The following is a 17,316-nucleotide window of genomic DNA, read 5'->3' as shown; positions in this document are numbered from 1 at the left end:
GAAAGGTGACAATGTGGATTTGTCCAGGGAGAAGGAGAGAGAGCTTTTCAGGGTCAGTGGATTTCTCTCTTTTTTTTAGATATGAAGCAGCACAGGAGAGAAGAATGTGATTTTTCCCTGTGAGCGGTGAGCCGATAAGCTTTGTGAGTTGGAGATTCTACTCCTTACAGAAAGGACTGACGTGAGGCCTGCTCCTTTGTTTGCACAGGGAGGGTGCCCTCTGCTATCCCTGCGAGGGAGCGATTAGGATCCACGTTATTTCAGGAAGTGTCTTTATGGTCCCTCCAGAGCCATCTCCCTGCTCCACCTCCCCCTCAGCCAGCCCTGGGGACCTGGCATCCGGGGCTGTTTCATCGTTAAGTTTACTCACCACTTTCTGACCACGCACAGTGAGGAGCTGGGACAGTCCCCGTGCCTGTTCCCTGGCTTGACGGCTGAGGGTCCGTGAGGCCCAGCTTCCTGGACTGTCCCCTGGTCTCACTGGGGCTGACCTTAAGCCTCCATCTTACCATTTTTGAGCTTTCCCTTGTTCTCTATGTTCCCATGGGTTGGCATATCTTCCTCCTCGCAGCTGATTCCCAGCTTCCTATGAACCCCCCATCACAGCCAGATGGACACCCAAAGTGCTCCCACGTGTCCCACGCTTTCTCCGTCACAGCCCTGATCATGCTAGATGATACCTCTCTATGTGCTTGTTTTCTACATAGGACTTTGAATATGGAGAAGATAGTGGTTAGGTCTTTTATCTTGTGACCCCAGATCCAGCGGAGGGACTGGCACCTGACAGCAACTTGCTAGAGATGGAAGTAGATGATTTGCCCTACATGGCAGATGGGGAGAGGGTGCTCTTTAGCACAGGTTCAGGGTATGTCCTTCCAAGGAGAGGGGAATGGGTCCTCTGAGGGGATCTCGAAAGTCAAGGAGAGAATGAACAGAACGTTCTTGGGAAATGTCCCACCTCCTGCTCAGGGAAACGCACTGACGGTGCCGCTGATGGGATCTTATTAATTTCGCCCCGCCACTGCCCACCTGCACAAGGGTGTAGAAGGGACCGAAAGCCACATTAAATCTACAGTCAGTTATGTCTATGATCCCCGTAGAGCATCTTCTGGGACCGGTTTTGAGAGATACGCTGTGAGACATTAATATTTTCTCTTCCTTTTAAACTCTCCAAATGATACACCAGGTCGTAAGACTGTGGCAACTTTGGTCTAAGGCAGTCTTATGCCCTTGCTTCTTCCCTTCCTCTCTCCCTCTCTCCTCTTTTCTTCCCTTCCTTTCTCTTCCTCCTTCTGAAGGTTTTCTACGGGTGACATATGAACTGTTGTAATGAGCCGGCCACAGACGGATTTGCATGTGACTGCTGGTGGGCTCGCGGACAGCCCTTATAATCTACACATGCTGAGAGGGCCGGTGTTGGCTGGTAAAGAGGCCGTGCCCCAGACAAACTGTGTTCGGCCATCTGTGAGCGATAAATCAGGCACCCCCACCCATGGCCACCTAGAGCAGAAGATTTCTCACCACGTCTGAGAGTCTTAGGAACAGGAGTTGTGTTTTGTTCATCTCGGCCTCCACAGCGCGTCACTCACCGTAGGTCCTTGAAAATGCTTGTTGAATAAATGGACATAGTTCAGCGTCCGTCTATGACAGAGTTTAAAGTTGCGTGCTAATTACAGATGGCAGAGAGGACTCTGGGAGGCCTCCCACCTCAGAGGCCAGGAGCAAAGCCAAGAGTACCACAGGGTGTGTGTACCACTGAACAGGCAGATGGCAACCGCACATCCTCAAGTGAGAGGCCACGTTGCCGCCAACACAAGGTCTGCCTGGGTGCGGGTGTCTGTGTTATCTGAACTCTGAACCAGGAGTCTCAGAAAACATGGCAAAGCTTCCGGCTCGAGATCTATTTCCTTGTCCTTGAAGTCTTCAGATCTACAGTAAAAATAAAAATGGACAATGGAGTTTCCCTTTTCTTTTCTAAGCCAAAATGAAGTGCCTTCCGTGTCGTTGGCACTTACTCAAGACACATTTGAATGAATGATTTGAATGTGCAGGCAAGCTGGCAGGGACATCTGTCACAGTGCTGATGGCCAGCGCGGATTTGGCTGGTCCAGCTGGCTGGGCGGGGTTCCTCGCCGTCCCTCGGTGCTTCTCCCGGAGCTGGGGGAGACAGGCTATCTTCTGAGGCAGAGCGAAGCTTTTCTTCTCTTTAAGGAGATGTGACCAGGCGTTTCTCAGGGCGCCTCTTTACCTGTTTCTTGTGACCCATTTACCTCCATTTGCATAACTCTTATCTATTACATAATAAATCCCACCTTTCCAACCACCAATCGTCCAGAGCTGTGGGAGGCCTTTCTCTCCCAGCTTCCTTATATGGCGGTGTGCGATCTTCAATCCCAGAACTGATCTCTGCATCAGGGCCCATTTTTCTGAAGGCAGGTTTTTGGCGGAGCTGCCAGCCTCATAAAAACCAGGTAACGGTCCTTACGAGGCAATCGCTTTAGCTATTGTTTCCCAGCAGTTGGCCCTGAGAGCCTAGAAAGGACCCCGCTATTTCACTGCAGAGGAGCAAAAGGAGAAACAGCCACCGTGGCAGCAGCGTGTAGATGGCAGGGAAGGTGACTGCTAATTTTACAAGCGCTTGGAGATATTCTGGCACCTTTATAGGACACCGGGAGACCCGCAGTCACTTTTGCTGGCCGACTTTTCAATCTCCCAGCGTTGAAAAACTCACATAGAAAAGAACTTTATTCCGCTGTGCAGTTTTCTCTAAGGTCAATATCGCATGTGGAATGCCTGATGGGAAATTGCTATAAAAATGGCAGCTAATTACTGGTGAGTGGATAAACAACCCTCTTCTCCTGAGAGCTTATGCACATACATAGGTGGAAGGATAAAATGGGGCCGAGTGGTATTTTATTTCTTTGTGTTTATCCAAGTCACTGGCCCAGGCAGGAAAGTAACACACGAAAAGGGACATTTTTGGAATAGTTGTTTTTGAATTATGCTCATGAAATATACACTCTGCTGTGGAGGACATGTGGGAAAGCTACACTCTGATCGCGTGACTAATTTTTAAAGCCTTGCACAGAGAGAATTCTCCCCAAGAACACAGCTGGGTTATTCCTTCGTGGACTGCATGTGTCAGTACGAATTGAACTAAAATGAAATTTTATTCCATTATGGCAAAGTAAACTGAGGAGTGGACACTACAGCTAGGGTATTACGTAGTAGTTCATACACCAAGTACTATTATTTTATTAATTTTAAGAACATGTTTTACATAAAACAGGCAACATCAAAAAAGCTCAGTTGATAAATGAACATAATATATCACAGATGATTTCATTCCACATTAACCTACATTTATTAGCTTAAACTGAGAGATTAGGAAAAAATTGGATCTCATTCCAGCTTTAATCATGAATACAAATCGTTTCAAAGTTATTTTGTTAAGATTCCGAAAATCAAAGATTAACCTATGCCATCTGATCCATGCAGCAATTGATAAATTCAGTATTTTCAAAGGAAACATTGAACTTTTTTTCTTGCACCAAATTGAAACCATTCAGAAACTTGTTTAAATGCGTCAAGTGCCTAGCCCGCCTTTTTAGTATGCATGAGCAAAATATTATTTAATTTCACACTCAACTAATCCTTTAATAATTTTCTTTCAGCCAGAATGAAAAAGGCGATTATTCATTTCCTAATAAAAATTTTTAAAAAGTTATCGAGGATAGGACTCTAACCTTGGACCGGTTTCAATTTCTTTTTATTTTTTCTGAGAATACATCAAAGGTTAATGTCAATGGCAAGTGAGAAATTGTCCCTAGAGAACTATCCAAGGTCTTTTTCTTACCACATCGGTCGGACTGGAATGAATTGGCATTATAGCATCTTTATGATCACTTTTCAAGTCCTCCTTTCTCTTAAAACCGACAGTGAAGGCTTGTAGAACTATTATTTACTTTAAACTAATGAAGTATATCACAGACAAAAATATACAATTTTACATTAAAGCAACATTAAGGGTCTCACTTCAGTTGACCAAAAAAAAAAAAAATGTTGAGGAAATTGATAGATGTGGTTTAAATGTAGAGACAGCTCTTCCTTTAGGGGAAAAGGATGAACTGAGACATCTCGCTTGTCTCCAAGGGCAAGATGTTGCAAACCTCATGATCAGAATACCTGCCAGTTAGAAGCTCCCTCACCGAAAAACGATCACCATGGCTTCAGTGTTGAAGCCCAACAACAACAACAACAACAAAAGGTGGGGTGGGCGCCCCAAACAAAGGCATTCTAAGCCTCTACACTGAATTTCCTGTTTCCCGCCGTTTGAGACCCTTAATAGTACTCAATGGATGGTTGCACATTTGAGATGATTCAAAACTAAGACTGGTTTAAAAGCGCCTCCACCTCAAGTGTGTAAGTACACGCAAATTAAAGATTCCTCTGACAGTCTTTGGGATCCCATTTGTCACTGTTTTATGTATAAAGCACCACTGAGCCAATTTTAAAAGCACATTTGCAGGGAACAAGTGTTAATGTGTCCCCAAGTTTTGCTGATTTGTTTGCCTTTAAACAAAAAATGTTTAAAGTATGCTTGCTAATTTGCACTCTTGTTATCATATCTAAATTGACAAAAATGTTAATTTCGGAAGTGCTTTTAATCACTGTTTCCCTCCAACAGACTAGAATGGCTTCATGAAACTCGATGATTAAATAAAGAAATTAATATCTCCAAAAGAAGCAAGTATCTGCATGCAAAGTTAGGGTCTGCCTGAGAGTGTTTGTCCCAAAGTCCTAATGCGAATGGCAGGCAACACGCAGAAAAGGCTAACCTTTTGACTGACCAACTTCAAGTTTTTAAAAATCTTTGATTGGACCAAAAAAAAGTCACATAGCAGTTTTAAAAATTAATGACTGATAAATTATAGAAAAGATATGTTATCTACCATATATACCGGGTGACTCATTATTTATTTATTCTTTTAAACCCACGTCCAAATGAATAATTACATTAAAACTACCATCTTGGCTCTTGGTGCTTTCCAAAATTCTGAAATGATAACGAAGGAGAAGATAGACCAGATTTTGTTGCTGTTGTTGTTGTTTTTCTTCTCGGGAGAATTGGGCAGAGAAGAGAGGGAGGTGCACCTTCACTCTTGGTACAAGCCCTATAGAGCAAACCAGCCTAGGGCATCTTTTTATGGTCAAATTAAAAACCTTTGAAAATAGAAGTTTATCACAGCAATGCTGACAGATTCGTACCCTGAGAAGGGCCAGCAGGCAACACAATAATATTGAGAGCTCTCCCTGCAGTGCAAACGCACTGCCCCGTGCAGGTGACAGAGTTGTTGGCCGAGCAGGTGCCCTGGGCCAGCAAACGACCGTGATTTAATGCGCCCGCCTTGGTCCCACGGTAGCTCGGTGACCCTCTAAGCTAAGCCAATTTTTCTTTCCTCGTTTTTTTTCCAACTGAAATATGCCTCAAAGGGTAAAGGATTGCAATTTTAGCCTTCATTCATGTATATACTGCTTTCTTTCAGCAATATCTGACGGGCCTATTAACCACACCCCAGGGGGTGCTGAGCAGGTTGGACAAGGGGCTCACTGAATACAAAACACCAAGCATTTTCAGTAGTTTATTTGCATTTTTTTCTCTGCTTATTTTAATATGCACCATGTGTAAGTTAGATGAGGGCTACGGTAAAAACATTTTCAATGACTGAAATCTTACTTTTCCTTCTAACGATTCGGAGCAATCACATAGTCATTGATTATGATGAATAAAGTGATTTCTGCTACAATGTCAAAAAAAAAAACATGTTCATCGATATGAACAGTTCTCATCTACAGAGATGATTTACACAATGCAAGTAATGAAAATGTTCTTTCTTAACTAGTCTATTATTGAACTAAAAAGCTGAATCTTAAAATTCCCTTGAAAATACCACATGGTCGGTCATGTATCAATAAAGGAAAGACAGTCCCCATCACCAGGCCACTACCATGAGAGCTATATTAAATACTTAGAAAAAAAATATGGAAATACTCGTGGCAATGATTAAATTGATAGTTACAGAGATACACTGCCGTAATGGTACATATTTATTCGATGATAAAGTGAAAAAAAAAATAAGATCAATTTGATTATAGAAATTCCTTAAAGAACACCACCACTTAATTATTTCAAACTTGAACTATCCCAAGAATGTCATGAAAAAATTAGAAAGCACTGGCTAAAAGCAAAGCAGTCTGGATACACCAACGTAATCGGCATGCCTTGTGCTTGTCTGTTAACCCTCTGAGTACACCTCCGACATTCAGGATCCCGATAGCTGGATGCTGAAAAGATTGCATTCCCTCTGATCACTCAATATTTCTATTGACAGGACACATTCCACTATTTATTCAGCATAGATCGCTCGAATTCTACAGCGACGCACTGCACTCCCCATGCTGCATGGGCCATGCGTCCTTCCGAGCTGCCCGCCACAGCTTGGCATGGTTCACAGTCTCCCGAGACTTGGATGAAAAAGGCCTGAGCTGTGCACCGCAAGCTCTGTGCACTAGATGCTGTAGCAGTACATGTAACGCACATGGGAAAAGCAGTCATCAGAGAAAGAAAGGAAAGCGACAGTCTACTGCAGCGAGGTCTCTGCCCATAGCATTCTTCATATTCACTCATTTAGAGTTGAGGCCAAGCTCAATGGTGACTCTTTGGTGTTACTTAGACTAGTGCTTTGCTTCACAGTTCTAGAGAAAGCAGTGATTTCTGATCAGTTCAGGGCACTTCATTAATGTGGAATCTGCCTACACACCAACGCCCTTTCTGGTGTTCTGTCTCCCCACCCACGTCAAAAAACAGACTGATTTGTGCTACTCTGCGATGTTGCGTGCTATCATTTCAGGACTCTCTAAAAGGGGGAAAACTCTCAATAAATAATCTACCACTTACATGTCAGGGCGACACAGACCAAAGAAATAAATTTAAAAGTGGAAGAGCAAAAATATTGGGGGTACTATGTTGCAAAAGTCGTGACATATTACTATCTTAAAATTTATATTAATATAGCCCACAGTTTATGAGCTGGAGGGTAGACAGCAGCAACTGAAGACTGATGTATTCTTGAAAATGAAGAAGTGACTAGAAAGGTTGAAGACCTTCAGATATTTAAGAAGATTCAAAACAGGGACAATAAGTGCTGTTCCATCTCCCAGATGCAAATTTTATGAGACACCGACTGTCTCCTGGGTCACAGTGCCAAGCAAACCTTAGCAGGAGATATCTGAGTCGGGCCCCTGCCCCCAAGACGCCCTAAGCATTGCAGTACCGTAGGAGAAGCCCCATTCTGAATGCGATACATTCCAGAAGAAACTCCATGGAGACACAGGGCTAGGGAGAAAGACCTGGTAACAGGAGTGAAAATACAGGTAGGAGGCAGACAGGACTCATCCCACAGAGAGAAAAACATGTCCCTCTGCAGAGCTAAAGATGGGGGCATAAAAAGGTCACCTTGGGGAAAGTAAGCTTTATCCTCAGGGGGATCTTCTACGTCTCCTACCCTGTTCTTCCTGGGAGACTATGTGCAGGTAACCTAAAGGTACACATGAAATTATTTTACCAGTGATTGATTTCCTTAAAACTCATTTTTTGGAACATTCCGGATTGTTTTCTCACTGTGCTTTCTCCTCAGCCATCTTGCAAAGCACTCGCCTCTGGCTCCCTGTGCCCCGGAGCTCCTACGTGTGGATTTAATACTCTATGTGGATTTCACACTGAAGACTGCAGTGGATGAAAAAGCAGGTGAGAAAAAGAACGGGATCTTATTTCCTCTTTCTGTTTGAAATTCTAGCCCTATAGAGCACCTGGCGATTTATTGCTCTTTTCCACTGGTTGTTTATTTCCTGTAGATGTCTCATATTGAGCAGGCAGACCCTCCCTCACCAAGCACGAGACAAGGTATGTGACTTCCCAAGGGTCTGCACTGGCACTAGCAGCAGCTGATGTGGAAGCAGCATTTCTGGGGCGTCATCAGCACATCTTCATGTGGAGATAATTCGGGGGAGGAAGCACCATCTCTTTCATTGGGCCACAGACCCAGTTCCCTCCGCTCGCATGCAGGACTCACGGCAGCTGACAGTCATGCCTCTAACGAAAAAAGTCCCTTTCTTATTAAGATTGTGAAGAAGAAAAAGGGGGTGATTATGCTTAAGTTATAAACCTGCCACGTTCTCCACCCACAGAAAAGGGCAAGCGAGATATGGTCCCAGATGCCCTTCTTGTCAGGACATCTCAGCATCTAAAAACACCCCTTGATCTGCAGCAAAATCAAGACATGTGCATACACATCCAAAGGCCTGAAAATTCCCCAAGCGTTCTCCATGAAATCCTATGCACTCAGAGGGTTAACATGTGCTATATTACATACTGCAGATCCTAGCTCGACTGATGAAAACATTCATTGCTTTTAAGTTTAAAAAAGTTGCAAAGTAGCCTTAACCCTTTGAGGACCCTATTAGCAGCAAGTTGCCATCTTCACAAACAACAACATGTCATCATCTCATTCAGCAAAGGGAAATTGCTACAAAGTTACCAGAAAACACACTTTCTGTTCTGCCATTCCAGCACTGAGTGCTGGATAGATCAGACGAAACTGCTTTACATAAATTTGGAAAAATAACCTCAGAGTCTCAAAGGGTTAAGCTAGGACTTCGAGTAAAAGGGTCTCGTTAAAAGGGCGAGTTTGGGGAGCGCACAGTCTCAGACGAGCTTGGGGAGTAGTCTTCGGATTCGGAGTGGACTTCGGGCGGAGCTGGCTGGGCCTTGCACCGGATCCTCACATCCTGGTTGCGTCTTCGTCGGAAAACCTGCCTCTCCTTATCAAGAGCGGTGGTCTAGCAGGGGCATAAAATGAGAAAGAGGACAATTAGGCCGAAGGAAATGGCCAAGGAAGCTCTTTCTGGCACTTTCTGAGATCGTACACATATGCTGGCCAAGTTAACCTGTCCATTACGGCTCACTTTTGTGGACAACAGTTTACCACCACTACTGGGGGGCCTTCCTGCTCCCCAAGATGCAGCTCCTAAGGGCACCTGGTTGTGACAACGGCAGGCACAGGCAGGATGGATGATGTTGTGGGCTCAACAACCTCTCCCCGGCCCTCCCCAGGCTACCCCTAGCTCCACGCTTATTACCCGTGGTCGCCCCTAGGCCGGCCGGAGAAGCACCTGCTGCTGGGCCGCGGGCCTGTGTGTCCGACCTGTGACGCACAGGCCTGGGGCCCATCAGCAGGGCTTCTCGACCTGTGAGGACCTGTGAGGACACCGGGCGTGCCTCGTCCATCGGCGTTCAGCTCAGTGCAGCCACATAACAAAGATGAAGGGCGATGAACTCTTCGGACGCGGAAAGGAGCCCCAAGCTCCTCCTCATTCTAAATTATCCTATTATCTGTTGATGAGGGGGTGTGGCTGAATCTCTGGGAAGAATTATTTTAATCTTAATGAAACCAATGCCTGAAACCGAAAACTGCTTTGAGTGCAATTGAACCGGATGGAATCCTTCCCATGGCTTTTCCTTTAAACGTGCATTTTCCATCCTAGTATGTGGTAATTCATGAAACTGCGATTCGATTTCATAGGTATTCCAACTCCTGGTCTCTACAGCTCATTTTCCCGAGGAACCTCGGACGATCTCCAGGATGTGCTCCCCGGCTGTGGCTCTGGAAGTTATTATGGCGTCAGAATTGGGAACGGCATGAGTTCATTACAGATTTAATGGGTGTGGGGAGGAACGGGGTCATTACAGAGAAACCTTACACACAGAGCAGAAGAGCAGGTACAAAGCCCGAAGAAAAATATAGAACACATATAAAAGTTGAAGGCGTCCTTGTTTGAAAGTCCCTCTTTAAAAGGACGTAGCCTGGAGGTTATTCTGCTTTTAAGAGATTACTTTTCCTCTATAGGGATATATACCACCATTTTTCCTCTTGAAAATTTACTATTAGCTTCTTCAAAGAACAGAGATAAATTTATAGCCGGCCTGGTTCTGAGAACAAAGTGAAAACTAAGCCCCTCGTACCATGGCAGTACAGCATTGGAGCAATCTCAGATCTAAAGTAAGGCGATCAAAGCTCCAAAATGAAGTAATAAAGAGAGAAAGAGAGGCAGTGGGCAGTACCAGCACAGTAAATGGCTGTGTCAGGCTGAGCCGCGCTGCTTTAAAAACTATCCACACACTGAGCAACAGTGTTACAGATTCGAGGAGGAAGATAAACTTTAATAATTCACTTATCCTTTCACTAGATTGTTAATATAGTGGTTCAATAACTGGTTTGCTGAAATGTCTATGTTTAATTTTCCTACTTGTCAAATTTTTAAGGACACTCATCTGCATAGTTCTTGGTCTTCCAGCCACGGATTTTATGATATTTTCAGCATCATAAACCCCAATTCCTAACTTTATTTAAAGCACTCTAAAGTTACAGCACATGGCATTGTGCTTTCAAGGCAAACTGAAAGTGTTTGTGTAGAGCTGAATGTTTGTAAAAAACAGACATCTATTTAGTCTGGCTTACATGAAAACCATTCTGTAGTTAATCTAAGAGTAATATAAACTCTTCTTTTGCTCATAAAACAAACAAACAAAAAACAAGAACAACAAAAACCCCCCGTCTATTTCTACCTTCTCGAGAAGGAAAAAGTCAAACAAACAAACAAACAAACAAAAAAACCAACCAAAAAACTCCGTCTATTTCTACCTTCTTGAGAAGGAAAAAGCTCCCTGGCGTTGGACTGAGTGCTGGCTAGTGAACTGAGGTTTCTGTCTCGGGGAGGCAAAGCCCGAGGATGGACAGTCCCGCTCTGTCCAGCGCTGGCTATGAACCAGTCACTCAGCCCTCAGTTCAGTAAGGACAGGGCGTAATCCCTTCCCGTCCTCCCAGAGCTGCTGCAGGTAAAAGTGGACATGTAAATGCTTTCTGCATGGCTCAGACTCCCAGAAATGGAAAGTATGGGGTTTTTTTTTCCTTTACAATTTTATGGAAGAAAATTTTTTTTCCTTTACAATTTTACGGAGGAAAACAATGCGAGGTAAAGCCAGCCTTAGAACCGACCTCAGAGTACTTTCCCTTTCTCCCTACTCCCATGGGCACCGGCTCCATATCCACTTTCTCTCTCCACAGTCTACTCAATTCCAACAAATCATGCTCTTGGCTGCAGCCATTGAAATAGGTCATTTCTCCAGAAATGCCAAATCCAGTTTACGCAAAGGCCGGCGACAAATTCGGGTGGTCCCATCCCCCTCAGTTTCACTTTCATTCCTCCAAATCCTTTTAAGGGCAATCCTATCCTCTTCCTCACTGTCCCTCTTCCCAGAGGACCCTTGTCCTGTCTCTTTTAAGTGATCAGTTCTCTCCACTCCTACCGACGTCCTCAGTTAGCAGCTTTAAAACTGTTCACCTTTGCAGGTGACTCCTCATGCTGAAGGGCTTCTGTGCCTTCCGTTGTACCAGTAACTTCATGGCAGTTACGTTTGGAAAACATATCATGTCATGATCACATGTCATGGAATACGGGTGTGACGGCTGTTTCTGCTGCCTTTACAGACTTTAAGAACTGAAAGAGAGTTTTTATAAAGCATTCTTTGCCCCGTGCTCTGCCGGTCCCGGCTGCGGAGCTGAGGCCAGGCATGTGGACAGACTCCCCGCCCTGCATCGGTGACTAGGAAGAGAACTCCGTTGTCCCCCTGTGCAACGCCCAAGCGGTTTCTTCCCATTTACTCTGAAGTCTTTTGAAACAGGATAAAACGGAGCCACTGCACTTCAGTAGCTCACTCTGCCTCTGTTCCCAACCAGAGTGAGCTGGGGAGAGGACACTCACCACAGGCAGCATGGAAGGCCAAAAGAAGAGGGGGTCCCCATGCTGAGATCCCCTCTCAGGACCACAAGCCAGGGTCCACTGCCTGTCCAGTCCCACTCCAGACCTTTAAACTCCTAGGGACACCGGAGTCTGAAGACAGAGAGGCAATTTCCTACCCACCCAGGTCCTTCCCATACTCTCGAAGGCTACACGATTCATCTTTAGGGCTCTCGACTGACTGGCTCTCAAAGGTGTTCCAGAGAGAGCCACTGCCCCAGACTGCTGCTCACGCTGCTGCCAGCTCCACGGACTGTGGCTCATTATAAGAACTTCTTCCTTCCCAGGGTTCCCATGCAGCCTGGCGCTGCTGTCACTGTGCATCCTGCCCGCACTGCCGTGGACTGTCTTCCCTGCCATGCTGCAGATGCTGTGGGGGGCAAGACCAAGTCTTGGACCCCTGGCTGTGTTCGCCAAGTTCATAGAACACAACAGATATTCTACGAAGGTTGTGGCTTTTGCTATATGGGAAAATACAACAGAGGCCACATCGTTTCCCTCCTGGGCACTCAGCCCGCAGTCCATCCTACACACAGCTGACAGGTCAATGACCCTCAGGTTTGATTTATTCGCAATTCCTCATAAAGCCCGATTCCCTGTCCTACCAGTCACAACACGCTTACAACACAAATTTCCAGTGTCTAGTTCCTGTTATTCCTCAAAATGATCCCGTAACGTCAGCAGACTCACTGTTCCCTGTTAGCTGACATTTGGTTTTCTTGCACAGCATCCATTTACTCTGCTTAGGGTTGGCCGTGCCTCAGTTTCTCCTTGGACACCCTGAGCTCCTGTACTCTTGTGGTTCCAGTGAAGACGACCCTACCCCCATCTCTGAGAGGGGGCAGGTGGGTTGGTGACCCAGGAACAAGCCTGAGTTTACTGCCTCCCCAACTACCCACGGCTGGTTCAGGACGGGCACCCACACCCGGCTGGGACTGGCATATCTATGAGGTGCTTTCATCGCTCTCACCTCCCCACCTCGGCACAGGGTGCTCACCAACCTGAAATGACCTCTCCTCCTGTCTCCCTATTCACGTTTATCCATTTTCCAGGACTGGATCAAAGTTCACCTCCTGAATCACACTTTTTCCTTCTAAACGCCTCAGGCAAGCATTGCGTTGACCAAACTTTTGGCATTTACTGCACACAGGCCTCTTATTATCTTTTCTGCGCATATTCCCCAAATATCAGCTCCTCAATGGTAGAATCTGAAACTTCTTTGCATTTTCCAGAATGCCTAGCATACTGTGGTATGCATATTAGTGGCATTAAATATTTCTTAATTAATACAGAATTAAGTTATTTTAGATGATTATGTCATTTCTGAATAAGCAAAATGTAGAACCTAAAGTAACTCTTTAATACAAAAGAGTAAGAAGTTAAAAGTATTATGAGTTAATATTTAAGAATACGATTTATGTTTCAGATAGGATCAAATGCTTACATCAGATAAAGTTAAAATTATCTTACATATTTATCTACTCAACAATCGCTTACTTGTGATAAAAAGTTCAACTTTTTATCACAGTGAGCACTGTAATATATGATATTTTTAGAATTTTAATTGTGGCTATACAATTATATGCAATTCAATTTTTACAATTGAATTCTGTAGCCCCTACACGCAGTTCAGGACAGATGAATTCAGCAAGAAATAGAACGTGTTATTACGTAATTTTAAAAAGGTATTCATTCCAACTGGTAATTTTCCCCCATAAAAGCATTCGAAACCGATGTGCTGCATCACAAATGTAAATTCTGGGTTCTTTCAAACATTTCTGAAAGGCTGATTTCTTCTTTACCAATCACAAAAAATTCTCAGATATCAAGCAAACAGGGTCTCTCCTCCCTAATGCCTGTCTTTGTAAGGTAGGGTTGTCCTCAAGTATCGCCTTCATATGCCCTTAAAACTTAGAACTTCCTTATGAGCTTATGATTGTGGTAGTTACTTTGCTCATGAGTTGTAGCTTTGTGTGAGCCAACACAATGGATTTGCAGTAGAATTCCCAAATGCTGCTTCAGAAAATTGTCACTTCCTTAAGAGTTGGTAAGAGAATCCAAGCCTGAATTATCACATTTTGGTGCTAATTATCATAGGTTTGTTTACCAGTGGTAAACAAACACGACGTTGTAAACTAGTCACTTCAGATACAAACACGGCGTTGTAAACTAGACACTTCAGATACGTACCCATTATCGACTACTATACTGTGTCCTGGGCTATCGCTAAGTCAGAGTGGACGGGGGTGGGGGAGGCCTGGCAAACAATAAATAGTGGACCACATAGAACGATGTAGAGAAACTAGTACAAGCCTGCCCTATACAGAAGAAACACTACATCTCCCTACCTCAGACTGTAAGCCCTTACTTATCATGGTGTCCTTAATGGCTGCTAGATCGAGTGTGAAAACTGAGGAATGGTAGCATAATGTTGTAACCTTAGCAACCCAGGTGGCTGCACACACAGTAGTTGGAAATCTTAGAGAAATTCCTATCTATCGTGTTTTGGTGCTTGCCATAGACCATAGAGAAAAGTGCCTGCCGAATGCCAAGGCAGTATACTCCACCAGTTAGAGTCACCTAATAAATGTGCTCGGTGGCCGCTTCTGTTCAATGAGATGGCTCTGTGCTCCACACAGTGCTCAGATACCTTACATCCTTATTTCTGACGTTAAATCTGGAAATCGGTGTAAACACGGAGTACGCCGCCATCTGGCAGGTCGGGAATGGATCCAGAACGTGCCCTGGGGCGTTAGCTCGGTTTTCGCTGCTCTGCGTCGCCCACATCTCTGCAGTGCTGTCCTGTTGGGTAGCTGCCGCTTAATCCCCGTGGAAGCAGCAGTAGGGAGAGGTCAGGAGAAGGAGCTTCTTGTCCTAGCTCAGCTCATTATGTGACCTTGGACATGCTTTCTGACCGTGTTGAGCCCTCATTCCCCTGGACACAGACTGGAGGGCGGTATCGTTCCCTAGGGAAACTTTCACCTATGAAATACTACAAATACTTTTACTATCACTGTCGACCGACCATCACGGGTAATGTTTTTCTCTTAGCAAACAATAGGCCTCACAGTCTATGGATCAAACATACTTCTGTTCTGCCATACCAGCAGGACTGGAACGAGACGCAGCCCATTTAAGCTGTGAGGCAATGTTTTCTGTCATGGTAGTCATTATTGGATTTAAGTAACTGCATTTTTCAGAGGCCAACGTTGACTGCTTTCCCTTTTGCCTTTCTTAATTTATTGCTAGCCATCACAAATAGTCTTCATTTCATTAATAAAAGAACAACATTGCGCACGTGGCCCTGTAGCCCATCCATTATTCATGGTCCCTAGGAGAGGGACGGGGTGCAGCCGCTGCACGCTCACTTTGGGGGCCCCCGGGGACCGAGTTCCGATGAGCTTGCCGCCTTGGACACGTTTGGCTTGCTAGTAAAATTAAACTGACGGATCAACTGAAATATCCACCCTCCTCATTTTATTTGGCGTACTGTCATGCCTATTACCATTCTGTTTTGTTTCGTTTTAATATCCTTTTGGGATCTCACCAGGAACTGTTTAAGTATCTAGATATTCGGCGTGGGATTTCTCTAACGTGAGGATAACCATTAAAACACCCCAAGGAGGCCTCAGGGGATGAAACCCAGCAGCTGGCTGAGCTGCCTCCTCGGGGTGACTCTGCAACGGGACGCCTGGCTTCCCCAGGCGGAGCTGCGGCCACGCTTCTCCCCCGCTTCTCCTACCTAGGCTCCTGCTGCCCATCTGGTCCTTAATCAAATCCCCAGTAGACTGAGCCCTGTAGTAATTCCTGATGGCCTCCCATCAGAGGGTTAGAATCATAGCCACTGGCTGAGCTCAGCCTCTAGAGGATGAAGTCCGTGGGCTCCCTCTGTCCCGTGGCCCCTGGTTTCTCTGGTCACGGCTGAACTGAGCTGCCGTGTTGTTAAACTGGTAAACTAAAGACACTAAAGAAGCGCCGCAGGTGTAGTCTACCTTAAGGTAAATGTACGACAATCTGGAACTTACTAATAGGCAGGCGAGTTAGGGGGCAACTCCTTTCATTACAAAAACAATTTTTTTTTTTTAGGTCTGCCAAAAGACTCACTCTCGGGTCGCTACAAGTGGGATGTTATTCTATTCTAGAACTTCTCATGTGCCATGTTATTGTCTAAACTTCCACTTACCCCAAACTCTTCACAAACACATTCATCCTCAAAATCAGGTTTCCTCTGTATGAACTGCCCCTTCATTGGGAAATCCAATGATTGATTAACTAACTTAACAAATATTTATTACTATGCGTCCGGCAGTCCCTGAGGTGGTGGAGATAGAGTTTTTTAACAAGCCTTCAGGTGGTGCCTTTTAATTTATAAACATTTTCCTCTTAGGACTGGAGTTGAAAAACTTCTTCTGGAAAGGCCAAATAGTTAACACTTTAGGCTTTGCAGGCACATGGTTCTTTGACCCAACTACCCATCTCTGCTGCTGTAGGGCAAAAGCGGCCATAGGCAATTTATAAACGAGAGGGGGTGGCCGTGTTCTAATAAAACTTTATTTACAAAAACAGGTAGTAAGCTAGATCTGGCCCATTCATTGGCTGTCGTTAGTCAATCCCTGCCTGATAGGTTAGCAATCTAAACTTATACTTCATCAGGATTTTGGGCTGCAGCCTACTTTAAGTAGAATTCAACACCACACAAGCTCATGAATAATATAACATATAAGTTACTCAGCAGTTTACCCCAATCAGAGCATCAAAAAAGGTCATGGTTCTATTTTTAACAACAAATACACTGACCTGGAGAGAGATCATTTTTCTCAGGAAAATCTGTCTCTAGTGTGGATATTGTTTTCTTGGGAGTGAGGGAAACCCTGCGAAGCCGTCTTTTCTGAGTTCCCCTGTGGGCGAGGGTCTATGAAGGCACTTTTGCACGGGCAGCTCATTTAATCCTCACCACAGGTTTGGAAGGTTGACAATACCCTTCTCGTTTTTACAGATGGGGAAACTGAAAATTAGAGAAAGGACATGTAACGTGCCCTAGGGTCACACTGCAGGAAGCAGGACAGCCCGGATCCAAAACCTGAGCTTCCCAACAGCTAAGGTACAAACTCTCCATGCTCCAAGTTACCGATCTTGAATCAAGTCTGTTTCAGCAAGATTTTCACGACTTTTTCATTTCTCTAAGTGCCATGTGTTTGACATATATTTGAGAAATGTTCGACTTCAGTGTATTGACATTTACGCTCCTTCTTAATAGAATAAGTGTGTCAATACTTACGATTAGGTTCTTTATGACGGATTCTTTCCTGCACACCTCATAAAATCTATATTGTATCAGTCAGTGACTATTACTGAGGAACACGTGGAATCAAAGTATAGCAGGAATCAATATGTAAAAAA

At 44.7% G+C, this 17,316-nt stretch overlaps 1 protein-coding gene across 2 annotated transcripts in view; it reads right to left on the bottom strand.

Moving 5' to 3' along the window:
* Positions 1–3,228: 3,228 nt before the first annotated feature.
* Positions 3,229–17,316, bottom strand: part of DCLK1 (doublecortin like kinase 1) — a 323,350-nt gene continuing 309,262 nt past the window's right edge. For both annotated transcript variants that reach the window (XM_025049488.1, XM_025049489.1), the window contains exon 16: positions 3,229–8,898. In XM_025049488.1, coding sequence (XP_024905256.1) covers positions 8,734–8,898 — 165 coding nt within the window. In that variant the 3' untranslated portion in view covers positions 3,229–8,733. The remainder of the gene's footprint in view (positions 8,899–17,316) is intronic.

The sequence above is a fragment of the Pteropus alecto genome, unplaced genomic scaffold, assembly GCF_000325575.1.
Source record: "Pteropus alecto unplaced genomic scaffold, ASM32557v1 scaffold16, whole genome shotgun sequence".
Classification (NCBI taxonomy): domain Eukaryota; kingdom Metazoa; phylum Chordata; class Mammalia; order Chiroptera; family Pteropodidae; genus Pteropus; species Pteropus alecto.
This window is presented reverse-complemented; position numbering and strand designations above follow the sequence as displayed.